General features: G+C 35.7%; 1 protein-coding gene across 14 annotated transcripts in view; it reads left to right on the top strand.

Annotated features, from left to right (window-relative positions):
• The window catches only part of CEP112 (centrosomal protein 112), a 569,199-nt gene that overhangs the window by 106,220 nt on the left and 448,329 nt on the right, over positions 1-14,650 (top strand). For all 14 annotated transcript variants that reach the window (XM_010379988.2, XM_030923682.1, XM_010379989.2 and 11 more), the window contains exons 9-10: positions 8,153-8,239; positions 11,273-11,372. In XM_010379988.2, coding sequence (XP_010378290.1) covers positions 8,153-8,239; positions 11,273-11,372 — 187 coding nt within the window. The remainder of the gene's footprint in view (positions 1-8,152; positions 8,240-11,272; positions 11,373-14,650) is intronic.

The following is a 14,650-nucleotide window of genomic DNA, read 5'->3' as shown; positions in this document are numbered from 1 at the left end:
CGTATGTCTCAGCAGAAATCCTACAAGCTAGAAGGGATTGAGGCCCTATCTTTAGCCTCCTCAAACAAAACAATTATCAGCCAAGAATTTCGTATCCAGTGAAACTAAGCATCATATATGAAAGACAGATGCAGTCTTTTTCAGACAAATGTTGAGAGAATTTGCCACTACCAAGCCACCACTACAAGAACTTCTAAAAGGAGCTCTAAATCTTGAAACAAGTCCTAGAAACATATCAAAACAGAATCTCTTTAAAGCATAAATCACACAGGACCTATAAAACAAAAATACCAGTTAAAAAACAAAAATGAAAACAAAAAACAAACCCAAAGTGTGCAGGCAACAAAGAGCGTGATGAATGCAATGGTACCTCACATTTTAATACTAACATTACATGTAAATGGCCTAAATGCTCCACTTAAAAGATATAGAACTGGCTGGGCGCAGTGGCTCACGCCTGTAATCCCAGCACTTTGGGAGGCTGAGGCGGGTGGATCATGAAGTCAGGAGTTCAAGACCATCATGGCCTATCTGATGAAACCCCATCTGTACTGAAAATACAAAAATTAGCCAGGCATGGAGGCGCACGTCTGTAGTCCCAGCTACTTGGGAGGCTGAGGTAGGAGAATCCCTTGAACCTGGGAGGTGGAGGTTGCAGTGAGCTGAGATCATGTCACTGCACTTCAACATAGAAACAAAGTGAGACTCTGTCTCAAAAAAAAAAAAAAAAGAAAAAAGAAAAAAAAAAAGATACAAAACCACAGAATAGAACAGAATAGAGGACCCAAAAATAAACTCAAATACTTACAGCCCACTAATCTTTGACAAAGCAAACAAAAACATAAAGTGGGGAAAGGACACCCTTTTCAACAAATGGTGCTGTGATAATTGACTCGCCACAGGTAAGAGAATGAAACTGGAACCTCATCTCTCACCTTACATGAAAATCAACGAAGATGGATTAAGGACTCAATCTAAGACCTGAAACTATACAAATTCTAGAAGATAGCATTGGAAAACCCCTTCTAGATGTTGGCTTAGGCAAGGATTTCGTGACCAAGAACCTCAAAAACAAAGATAAATAGTTGGGACTTCATTAAACTAAAGAGCTTTTGCACGGTAAAAGGAACAGTCAGCAGGGTAAACAGCTCACAGAGTGGGAGAAAGTCTTCGTAATCTATATATCGACGACAGTGTGCCTAGGTGATGATCCTTTTGCGATTAATTTCCCAAGTGTTCTTTGTGCTTCTTGTATTTGGATGTCCAGGTCTCTAGAAGGGCCAGGGAAGTTTTCCTCGATTATTCCCCCAAATATGTTTTCCACACTTTTAGATTTCTCTTCTTCCTCAGGAATACCGATTATTCTTAGGTTTGGTTGTTTAACATAATCCCAGGCTTCTTGGAGCCTTTGTTCATATTTTCTTATTCTTTTTTCTTTGTCTTTGTTGGATTGGGTTAATTCGAAGACCTTGTCTTCAAGCTCTGAATTTCTTTCTTCTTTTTGTTCAATTCTATTCTATTGCTGAGACTTTGCAGAGCATTTTGCATTTCTCTAAGTGTGTCCAATGTTTCCTGAAGTTTTGATTGGTTTTTCTTTATGCTATCTATTTCCTTGAATATTTCTCCCTTCACTTCTTTTATTGCTTTTTTGGATTTCCTTGCATTGGGCTTCACCTTTCTCTGATGCCTCCCTGATTAGCTTAGTAACTAACCTCCTGAATTCTTTTTCAGGTAAATCAGGGGTTTCTTCTTAGTTTGGATCCATTGCTGGTGAGCTAGTGTGATTTTTTGGGGGATTAAAGAGCCTTGTTTTGTCATATTATCATAGTTGATTTTCTGGTTCCTTCTCATTTGGGTCGGTGCTGTCTGAGAAAAGTCTAGGACTGAAGGCTGTTGTTCAGATTCTTTTGTCCCATGGGGTATTCCCTTGGTGTAGTACTCTCCACCTTTTCCTATGGATGTGGCTTCCTGTGAGCCCAGCTGCAGTGATGGTTATCTCTCTTCTGGGTCTAGCCACCCAGTGAGTCTACCTGGCTCTGGGCTGGTACTGGGGGTTGTCTGCACAGAGTCCTGTGATGTGAACTATGGGTCGCTCAGCCATGGATACCGGCACCTGTTCTGGTAGAGGTGGCATGAGGGTGAAATGGACTCTGTGAGAGTTCTTAGCTTTAGTGGTTTACAGTTCTATTTTGTGCTGGTTGGCCTCCTGCCAGAGGGTGACACTTTCCAGAGAGCATCAGCTGTGGTACTATGGCGAGAAACCAGTGGCGGACGGGGCCCTAGAACTCCCAAGGGTATGTGCCCTTTGTCTTTAGCTGCCAGGGTGGATAGGGAAGGCCCAGCAGGTGGGGGCAGGGCTAGGTGTGTCTGAGCTCAGACTCTGCTTAGGCAGCTCTTACTGCGGCTGCTATGGGCTAAAATTATGCATCGTTACCATATCAAAGTCAGTTTTTAGTGTCAATATTGTGCCGCTTACACTGGACTTTTCCCATTTTTTAAATTCCACCTCATAAATCTAATAACTTTAAAACAGTATAATCTAATTTAACCCTACAATCATTTGTGCTATTGTCATAATTCTAAATACCTGATGAAACCTAACTTTCAAAGTTGTTGTATTGTCTTTAAATAGTTGTGTTTTGGGGAATTATGAGAAGATAAAAATGGCTTTTATGTATCTCCGCTTACATACTATTTCTAGTACTTTCCTTCATTTCAGAGTTTCTAAGTTTTCATCTTTAAGAATACCTTTTATTATTTGTTTTAGTGCAATTCTATTGGTGATATGTCATCTGAATTTTATCTGAATTTTTCTTTTAGCACTTCTAAGATATTATTCCTTTGTCCTCTGGTTTCTATTGTTTCTGCTGGAGAGCTTGTTGTTTCTCTGCATGTAATGCCTCTTTTCCTCTGACTGCTTTTAAGATTTTTCTTATTCTTTTTTTTTTTCTTTTTTAGACAGAGCCTCACTCTGTCACCAGGCTTGAGTGCAGTGGCGCGATCTTGGCTCAGTGCAACCTCCGCCTCTTGGGTTCAAGCGATTCCCCTGCTTCAGTCTCCCGAGTAGCGGGGACTACAGGCACATGCCACCACACCCAGCTAATTTTTGTATTTTTAGTAGAGACGGGGTTTCACCGTTTTGGCCAGGATGGTCTTGAACTCCTGACCTCATGATCTGCTCATCTCGGCCTCCCAAAGTGCTGGGATTACAGGCGTGAGCCACCGCACCTGGCCAAGATTTTTCTTTTTGTTTTTGTTTTTCAACAGTTTGTGATGTTTCTAGGTGCTGTTTTCTTGCATTTATCCTGCATAGAGTTCATTGAGCATCTTGTTCTCTAACTCAGTATTTTTTTGTTTTATCAAACCTGGGAAATTTTTGGCTATTATTTCTTTAAATAGTTTTTCCCTGTTCTTACTTGCTTCTGTAGGAACCCCAATTACATGTATATTAGACTCTTGGATTTTGTTTCACAGTTTCCAAAAGTGTTACTGATTTTTAAAAATAAATTCTTCAATCTTTTTTTCTCTCAGAGAATTTCTGTAGTTCTGTCATCAAATTTACAGACTCCTTTATCTGCTCTCTCTAATCTGTTAAGCTCATCTAGTGAATTTTTTTCCATTGAATTATTGCACTTTTCAATTCTGAAATTTTCATTTGTTTCAATTTTATAATTTCCATTTATCTGCTGAGATCCCCTATCCGTTCTCTCGTTGAAATAATATTTTCCTTTAATTTTTAAATATGTTTTCCTTTAGTTCTTTGAAAGTATTTATGTGAACTTCTTTAAACTCTTGTGTGCTGAAGTAGGGTCATCTTGGGCCTTATTCTTTAATTTATTTATATTGATTTTGCCTATGGACAAAATTTTGTTTTCTTTTTTATTTTTTTGGCACATCTTTATTACTTTCTAGATAATGGACTTTGCGGTTGTTACCTTGTAGGGACTCAGGATTCTGTTATTTTTTTCCATAGAATATTTTTGTTGTTGTTGTTCTTATAGGCTGTTCAATTAATAGTTAATCACCTTTAAGTTGTGTAGACTTGGTTTTTACATTCTGTTAAGGCAAATACATAGAAAGCCAAAGATATTATCCAACCCCATGGGACCTGTGTTACAAACTAGCTTTCTGAGGCTTGCTTTCCGTCCTTGGAGGCAGGTTTAGCCTAGTCCAGAGGTGTGGCCTTTATGTTGTTTCAGCTGAATTGCCAGGTATTTGCAAGTTAAGAAGCTGTCTCCACCTGGCTGGGCAGGTCTTTGGCGCCTCCCAGCACTTTAACCTGTAGCAGCTGTTACATTTTCTACTTTGTAGCAGTAACGTTTTGTTCTTCACCCAGGGCGCACACATCCCAGCCTCCAGCCTGTGCTTGAGGAGTGACAGGGAAATCTTGTGGGCAGCTTGTATCTCTCTAGTGCCCTGCATTTAAGATTCTTTAACTGCCCTGAACTCTGACCTCTGTCTTCTCAGCTCAGTAGGCCTGTGGTGCTCTACATGGACTCCAGTTGTTGTACCCAGGCAGAAAGCTGGGACTATCGTGGGCTTCAATTCGTGAGGATCACAGTACTGCATTGCCTGTTGTCCAGTCCTTGAGAACGGTTATCTCATATGTTTTATCCCATTTTATGGTTAGCAGTGGGAGGTTAGTGTGGTACCCTACTTCATTATAGCCTGAAGTAGATCTGCAAGCCTAATTTTTACATCTTAAATTTGAAATTGATAATGTATATTCTGATCTCAGAAAAAGAAAACTTAAATGTTTTTTGAAGTCAGGCTTCCTTGGAGATCAAACTAATTAGAAATGTTTTTCAATTTCAGTCTATATAGATGAACACGTAGGTACGTATCTATATTTATATCTACATCTGTATCTAAATCTGTATCCTTATATTGTCTTTATATACTATAGTAATAAGATTGTTTCCATATTCTAATCCTGATGTTTTATCAGGCATCATGCCCTAGTTGTCCATAATACATTTAGGATTTCTATCCTAGAGTACAGGGTGGAAATGTAGAGCTATTCTGTGGCATCAAGGTAAGAGTTTCCAGAGATGAGATACTCTTACCTTTTTAAAAGGATGGCAATGGAGAGACTTTCTTTGTAATATCACCCTTATAATAACTTGGTGCTCACTATCTTAACCAAGTTACTGAATTGTACATTGGAGATATTGGGCCAAACTAGCCTCCTTCTAATACGATGCAATGACAAAGGACACAGTATCACTTTAGTGTCATTCTTGCCAAAATCTCATAAATGTAGTCATGAGGGAAACATCAGACAAATCCAAATGGAGAGACATTTAATAACGGTCTATACTCTTAAAAAATGTCAAGGTCACTAAACACAAACAAAGGCTGTTCCAGATTAAAGGAGAAATAAATAGTTGATGTGACAACTAAAAGCAATGTGTGATTCCGGGTTGGATCCTGGATTGAGAAAAATAATAGCTATAAGTGACATTACTGTGATAATTTGTAAAACGAGCATAAACTGTGCAGTAGATAATATTGTGTTAATATTACATTTCTTCAATGTGATAACTGCGCTTTGGTTATCAAAGACAGTGTTCTTGTTTTAAGGAAATATATATTGAAGTTTTTAGGGATAAAGAGGCATGATGCTTCTAATTTACAAATGATTGAGGAAGTAATATGCATGTATTTATATATATATGTGTAGAGGTAGATACAGACATAAAATGACAAAGCATATAGGGCAAAATATAAAAAAATTGGTAAATCTGGGTAAAGAAAGGGTATATGGGAGTTCCTTGTGCTATTATTGCAACTTTTCTGTAAGTTTAGTATTATACCAAGGCAAAAAGTTATAGCCAGAAGAACTAGAATTTAGATAAATATCTTTGGTTGTAAGAACAGAGATCCATCAAGCTACATAAAATAAAAAGAGACACAAAAATCCTTTTGAGTTCAACTAACCCTAGTGTCATTGAGATCAATGGAGCCTGAGTTTTCTTCCCTCATATCCAGATGCTATGTGGTTTCTAATCTTTGCTTTGTGTATTCGCTCTACTTTTTTCTATATACTGGATTTGCCTGCTTTTCTCTTGGTTGCTGCACTTTAGAACTTGGGTTTGCTCCCCACAATAGCTAACTTGGTGTGTTAGTTTAGATTCTTGAGAGAGAATCTGAATGATTGTTTGCTAGCTAATGGATTGCTTAAGCATGTCTCAGGTATTTATTCCTAACTTGGTCAATAAATAATGAGGTGGGGCTGGTAAGAGGTGTTGGGTTGGGATTATGGTAGCACACTCACATGATTTTTAGGGCTTACCTTCAGAAGCTGAGGTATGACAAGTTCTCTAGAAGGTGTTATGGAAAGATCTGACAATGAATCATGTCTCTTAGACCTGGCCAGCTTTGTCATATTGTCTTTTGGCTTTAGTTCCCTTTTAATAGATCCCAGAAATACTTCTGTGAAGGATCTTTGCATGGAATTTCGTTGTGCAGTCTCCTTTCTGCAAAAAGGAAGAAGAAATATTGTGTGATTTAGAGGCAAGGGAATTGAAATTTTTTTTTTTTTTTTTGCATAGCGAATGGATAACTGTCTCTTTCTCCACCATTCATAACATTGAAGTCATGAATTTATTTTATGTTAACTTTTGTTTGGGAAATATAAAATCTCAGTTTGATATGTTAATATGATATGCATGTTTATCTTGCTAAATTTATATTATTTTGTATTTGAAACAGTAATTGAAAATATAAAGTGTATTTCAAAAATTTTCAAGAAAATATTTTGAAGGTACATTAATAATATTAAAATTTTTTCCTAAATGTTGTTGATTGATATTTTTGCATACTTACTTTGTGCCACGCATTGTCCTGGACATGGTCATTTAAATTATTATTATTCTTTTTTTTTTTTCTTTTTTTTTTTGAGGCAGAGTCTGGCTCTGTCGCCCAGGCTGGAGTGCAGTGGCGCGATCTCGGCTCTCTGCAAACTCCACCTCCCGGGTTCCCGCCATTCTCCTGCCTCAGCCTCCTGAGTAGCTGGGACTACAGGCGCCCGCCACCACGCCCGGCTAGTTTTTTTATATTTTTGGTAGAGACGGGGTTTCACCGTGTTAGCCAGGATGGTCTCGATCTCCTGACCTTGTGATCCACCCACCTCGGCCTCCCAAAGTGCTGGGATTACAGGCTTGAGCCACCGTGCCCAGCCCATTTAAATTATTTTATTGTATATAATTTTCACAATCCATTGAGGTAAAGATACTTTTCCTTAATTAGCAGAAGAGGAACTAGAGTGTCAAAGGGTCACTTGCTCAAAGTCGCAACAGTGCATATATGGTGGGATTGGAATTAGAGCTGGAAAAGAGGTCTGCCAGACTCCAATGTATAATACTCTCTTAAATTGTGAGGAATCATGTGGCCAAATACTTTCACATTTGAGATAATCAATTTCATGTTGCTCGTCTTGAAACCTGTCATTACTGCTCTTTTAATTCTAGGATACACTTCTTATTATTAACAAGATTGGTTACATTTTTGGCTTTGCTCAGAGCGCCATTGCACGTGGTGTTGGTTTGGAGAGGATAGAAGTTAAGGAATGCTTGAAAGGAGATAGTCACTCCCTTGAGGGATCTGGGGTCTGTGATTCTGGGAGAGAGAGCTGGAAAACTGTCAGAAGATACGCACTTATCAGTAATTTGCCATTTTTATGGATACTCATTCTCAAGTCATATTTACATATGTGGGTTAATTAGAGTATTTTAAAATGAGCAAGTAGACCAAAGAAAAAAAAATAAAAGATTGGAAGAGACTTACTGAAATGAAAAATAATGAAGAGTAAAATACTGTGTGGATTTAAATGTAAAAGCAAAATGTCACTTTAAAATGCCTTTTTCTTTTGTGTGGGAGAGAATGGGGAGAGCAGTGAATCTGTACTTAGTATTGTCTGTTTTGCCTATCAGGTGAAATTTATTTTAAAGACTTTTAATTAGCTTGAAAGTAATTAGAGGACTGAAATAAACATATTGGTATATGTAATGTGATTGCTAGAATCTGTGACTACAAGGTAAAGGTGGAAAATGATAACCGTCCTTTTTTAGGGAATTATTTTAATTTAATTGTGTATTTTTTGCCAAAGGGAAGGTAAATTAACAACACCTTTGAAATATTTTTCTTGAAGTTGGACATGAAAACAAAAATGATGGAAGCTAAATTTCATGAAGAAAAGCTTAAGCTGCAACAGAAACATGATGCTGATATTCAGAAGGTAGGATATATATCTTTTATTATTTTAATTATATTAAATACTAAAAATATTCTAGGTCTTATGATGATCCATCCAGTTATCCATCCATCCATCCATCCATCCATCCATCCATCCATCCATCCATCCGTCAATCCATCCACTTATTTATGTACTTTATAACATTCTGTTATAAAATGGAATATGCTAAACTAATATCCCAGCAAAAGTTGATTTTTTAACTTTATTAGCTAAACATATGTGTTTATTTAAAACCTTATATTTACATTACCTTTTAGTTCTTCTTAACTATTGCATTTAGGCTGACCTTCTTATAGTCTTTTATCTGCATTCTATCATTACCTTTCATGAAAGTTGAAATAAGACATCAATGGTAAATACTAGGATTTGTGTTATTCTAATATTCTTTTGGTTTTCTGGTAATTAAATTTCCTTTTTAATTAAAAAGGAACTCTTGGACTTGCATGCATTTTAATGCTGGCACTGACAATAAAGGCTTATGTTTTAGGTAGCTCATTGGGATTGATGCTTTCTAATCTTTCAGCCTGTATTTTCAAATAAAATTCTTTTTTCTTAGCTGGCACAGCAAAAATCTTTAATTATGGTTATCCTACATGGGATTTGGGTTGTTACTATATTTTAGTAATGATTAAAACATTTAGTGATAATAATGTATGTATGTGTTTTTTTGAAATACATGAAGGTTGATCCAAATGGAAACTTTGCATTTACTGTTTCGAAGCTAAGACTATGATTCTGCGTCCCAAAACTGAGTACTAGAGACAGAGGCAGGTAGTTGCAGTAGTTATAACATCAGGATTATGTATCCAAGCTTTTTTAAAAAGCTAATATATATATTAATATTTAGTAAAATACATATTTGGCTCATCCTTCAAAGCAATAAGGAGGAAACCACTGATTGGATATTAGAGAAAAAAACTGAACTCTCTTTTTCCAGTTTCCTCTCACCCATTCGGATATTACAGGCAAATTTTTTTTGCTCTTACTAGAGTTTTACTTTAAATTGTTTAGATAATAAGTTCTCTATCATAAGTATGTTAGAGAATCAGTAATATAATTTCAATATAACAAGTACAATTGAAATAGAGTCTATTGATGTATAAGATAAATGAATATAAAAATTTATTTGGAAAAATTATGGGGATGGAATTTGAAATAGGTTTCTTGGTATGTCTGTTACAAAGATTTATTCTAAGTAACATATTTAATAATAAAATTCTTTCCAGAAATTTCTCTTTAAAATAAATCCTGAAATTTATTTGCAGAAGACAATGCAACTAGTTTGAAGTGCCAGGTAAAATATAAATAAAATCCTTGACTTTATGCTAGATTTGAAAAGTATATTCATCAGTTTATTGCTTGTCTGGCATTTTCTAAGCATCAGGAATTGGTGAGGTATAAAATTTGGAGTGTTTTACCTATTAGTATACATTCTTTTTCTTTTTTACTTCTTTATGGATATTATTATCCAGAGATGGGATCTCGCTATGTTGCCCAAGCTGGAAGAGGACAGTGGCTATTCACAGGCATGATCATGGCTCACTTCAGCCTTGAATTCTTGGGCTTAAGCGATCTGTAAGCTTCCTGAGTAGCTGACTATAGGCATGTGCTACTGTGCCCCGTTCTTTTTGTTGTTGTTGTTAAGCTGACTTTTGGGTGTATGGGAAATATGACCCAACCATAAGAAAAGTAGATATTCCTTTTTCCCCTTGATTAGCATTTTCTCTTACTTGCTATCTTTTTTACATTTTGGTTATTTCTGTAGTTTTTGTGAGTATAGAAGTATTTTGAAGTATAAAATCACAATTAAATTTTATTAAATGATTACATTTAAAACTTCTGACATAATGTAAATTCACAATAGATTTTAATGCAATTTTTGACATATTTTGAGCTGATTTTTCTGATTCACAGTAGCAGAGCTAGATGTAAAAGAGGCCGATTACATGTCATCTCTTCATGTATCTGGGAATTCTTTTACTATGCACTGTGAGGATAGAAGGGTGCCTGTGGGCGGATCCAGGGACATGCCCAGCTGAAGAATGTTCTATCCCAGTGCAGTGTGATAAATTATACTCTCCCCACCTGGCAAGTTTCTGATAGCTTCTCTCTGCCATTTTATGACAGCTTAATTTCTGAATTATATTTTAGGAAATCACCTAAATTATTATTTATACTGTCCTTAAAAAATTATTGTATAACATGTTTCTTTCAGATAATCAATTATTCTTGTATATTTAATAATTTTCTTAATGCACTATAATATAATTTTTACAGTTTGGGGGAAACCATTTATTAGATTAGCTGAGGTAGACTTACAAAAATATTATGCTCATTGAAAAGTCATATGATTGGTTCTTTACGAGTTTCTATTAATATCTACCTGCTAATTCACCATTCACTTATTATCTGCTGGCATTTGCTAGCAGATAAACAACAGTAGATATCATAAGTGTAAGAAAAATATGTGAAGAGAAATATTAGACACTTATGTGTCTATTTTTATGCTAATCTGAGAAAAAGAATCCCTAACTCCCTTTCAGGACAAAACACTTCTCCCTAATTTACAGAACACTGACATTTGAGAATCAATTAAAAAAGTCACTTAAATCACTACAATGCCAATTTGTGGCAATATTCACTAGTCAAAAGGAGGGAAATCTCACGATTTCAGGCAACTTGGAAGCTTCCAAGTGTGGCAGATCATATAAATTTTACCTCCTAGCTGCTGCAAGAGCAAAATGTGAACTTCTGACTAGGCTAGAATTATTAACGTGGACATGCACAAAAACACACACATCTAACTGAAACAGCAGAAAGTAAAACCATGGATAAGAGATACTGCTTTATGTGTGTGTGTGTGTGTGTGTATATATATATAATTTCACAGTGTAGTCATATTTGCTACAATCACTTTTTCTATTTATGTTTTAGAATTAAATATATCAGGATTCAAAAAAGTGTCCTATATGTAAAGTAATACAATATACTGAAACATTTTAAATTTATTTGCAGATTTTAGAAAGAAAGAATAATGAAATAGAGGAACTGAAAACTTTATACAGGAGTAAACAACATGAAACTGAAGAGACTATTAGAAAGCTTGAAAAGAAAGGTGATGTTGTGTTGTTACATACATCTTTTAATAACATTTCCATTTTATTTTAGTGATGTGGAGAATAAAATTTGATTTCTGACCTTTTATAGTATAAGGTAGGAATGTTTATGTGGGCTTTCATCAATGTATAAATTTATATAGGCTTCCATATGAAGGGACAAAAACTGTGTGTGTGTGTGTGTGTGTGTCTCTGTGTGTGTTTGTGTAGTGACAGTGATGGGGTAGTAGTGGTGGTTGGTTTAGATACGGAGTTGGAAGAGTGTGTTGCTTTCACTCCCTCTTCTTAACTCTAGTCTCACTGGGATACAGCTGCCATAGAGTATTGAGGGCAGTCATAGAATTAGGGCTTTGAGGAAGTCAAAGGAAATTATTCTTCTTTATCTAGTAAAATTCATCACATTAAGTATCTACTTTTATGTCTGATAGTATGTGCTGGTATTGTGATTGACAGAAAAATTAAAAAGTATTTCCTATTTACATTTTTATTAAGAAGAAAAAGAAAGCATGTAATCAAGTATTAAGTTGACTATGGACAGATGGAAAGTCCGGCATGAAGAGGTAACTGCTTGAGCTAACTCTGACACTAGTTGACTATGACTATGGGTTGAAACATCTACATCAATAGGTGGTCATGAGAGAGAGTGTTGAAAATATTGTTTCAGGAAAGGAACTTTTGTAAAATCTTGTGAAGTTTTAAAGTCTTGGTTAGTTAGAGAGAAGAGTTGCAGGTACTGGGATGAGAATGCTGAAATAGGTAAGTTGTAGGAAGGGTACTTCTCAAGCATCATTCCCCTCCAAGGAGTACCTCTGTTGCTTTGAGGAAACCTTTCACCATTATTCTAAGTGAAGTAATGTGGTAAAAGAAAGAGAAAAATAACACCATATTTAGCTAGAGTGGATACCCTATGCATTAAGAGATAGATTTTAAAACATTAAGAAAGTTGACTTGGGGCTAGATTAAGTATGACTTTGAATTTTAGATTTAGAAGCTTGAACTTTGTCCTGTAGATGCTGGATGTAAAGAGCCAGGGAAGGATTTTGAGATGTGAGTTTTAGGACCTCATGTTTTGGGAGGAGTAGCCTGGTAATGGAGGGTGTGTTGAACAGAGTAGGCCAATTCCAAGTCTGTTAGGCAGAGGCAGAATGGAGTGAGGGAGAGAGCATTCTACTTATTAGAAAACATAGGCTATAATCTCAGCTCTGTTATCAGTGTCCAATATATGATAGCAAGTCGTTTCTGGGCCTTGGTTTACTCATTGTAAAATGGTGAGATCAGAATAAATAATATATAAAGTCCCTGCCAACTCAGAGATGTTCTGCTTCTGTGCTGCTGTAATTTTGCATGTTAAGGTGAGAAGGATTTCTGAATGATGGCACTGGGAGTAGTTAGAATGGAACTGAAGAAGAAATTTTGAAGAGTGAATCGTGATTTAGTGAATGAGAAGATCTAGGCAATGAATAAGAGAAAAGGAGAAGGGAAGGTTTTCATTTAGGATTTTCTGTACGGAACTTACTGGCTCTCCCCCAATTCACCAAACCTGAGTGTATTTGAATGAATGATAATGCCTTTGACAAGTTAGGACAGCAATTACATAGATAAGTTAACCAGTGAAATAAATGTTTTTAGATTCATTTCCACCCTTAAATGTTGGTAAAAGCAATTATAAATTCGTTTAGGTTTTTTTCTCCAAATATTATCCATGACTAGAAAAATATTTTAAATTTATTTCCAGGTTTTCTTTACCCTAATTCAAAATAGGCAATTCAAACATGCCTAAGCTTTAAAAATGACGAGGTTTTAAAAATAATGTTTCTAAAGACATTTTGAATTGCAACCAGATCTTAGTTTAATTTTGGAAGTGTAAAGTAAAATATATTGTAGATGGTAAAGACTCACTTTAGGTTAACCTGGATTCATCTTGTCTCCTTCATTGTTGCGTAGTTGAGGTATAAGAGTGAAAACAATTTTTAGGGAAATGTTTACAAAAATTTTGCTATCTTGAAGTAAATGAATAAAAACATATTTAGTAAGCTATGATAATATTATATTCAATTAAAAATGGAGCTGAATTTATTTTACTATCCAGAAGACATGAATATATTAAACACATTTTCACTTAAATCAGTGACTGTTTAAATAATTATAGTAAAGAAGATAGAAACATAAATGATTTATAAGGCAAATATTTTATCTAATTTAAAACCTATTTCATTTTAGTAACATAAACTTCGAAAATGATTTAAAAGTATCTAGCAGCAACAATATATTGAAATGAGGGGTTCCTTTATTTATTCATTCAGCATGCATCTTTTTGAGCACTTGCCTGTGTGGCACTGTTATGCCCTGTGGATAAAAAGTTGAAATCTCTTTCTCTTCCGTGAACATAGTCTCATTAAAGAGGAAACAGGCAAGTAAATCACTATAATGTTAATAAGTGGTTTAATTGAGAAATACTCGAGGTTTCATGGGAATAAAGAGGAATTTCTTTCTGTCCCTGTAAGGGGAGAAATCTGGTTGAGTAAATCATGATTTAGTGATTCTTTATGACTGGTTCATAAAGAAGGTGTGATTTTTGAGTTGAGAATCTAAGGATGAGTAGGAGTTTTTCAATAAGGGAGGGAAGGGCAATCTAGGTAGATAGACAATCATATTTAGGCAGTGAGATGAGAAAGAATATGAACTCAGGAATCTGCAGATAGGTTGGTGTGTTTATAATACAGGTTTAAAACATGCAAATGGGAAGAGATATGGCCAGAATCACGAGGAACTGTTGTCCATGTCAGAGGCTTTGACCTATATTTATGTTTTAGATGAGGAGAGCTGTAGAACGTTTGTAAGCCTGGGCGTAACTACCAGATTTGCACGAATGAAAGGCCTCTTTATTTATTTCAGTTTTAAAAATTTCAATAGCTTTTGGGGTACAAGTGCTTTTGGTTACATGGATTCATTGTACAGTGTTGAAGTCTGAGACTTTAGTGTACCCATCACCCACGTAGTGTACATTGTATCCAATATGTACCTTTTAGCCCACACCCCCTTTTCCACCCCCTGCTTCTGAATCTCCAAAGTCCATTATACAATTCTGTATGCTTTTGCATACCAATAGCTCAGCTTCCACTTATAAGTGAAAACATACGGTATTTGGTTTTCCATTCTCGAGTTACTTCACTTAGAATAATGGTGAAAGGTTTCCTCAAAGCAACAGAGGACTCCTTGGAGGGGAATGATGCTTGAGGCCAATACACTGTTAAAATTGTCTAGGGAGCCAGTAATG

This window comes from Rhinopithecus roxellana, chromosome 19, assembly GCF_007565055.1.
Source record: "Rhinopithecus roxellana isolate Shanxi Qingling chromosome 19, ASM756505v1, whole genome shotgun sequence".
NCBI classification, from domain to species: Eukaryota; Metazoa; Chordata; class Mammalia; order Primates; family Cercopithecidae; genus Rhinopithecus; species Rhinopithecus roxellana.
The sequence above is the reverse complement of the archived record's forward strand: the minus strand, read 5'-3'. Positions and strand labels throughout refer to the sequence as shown.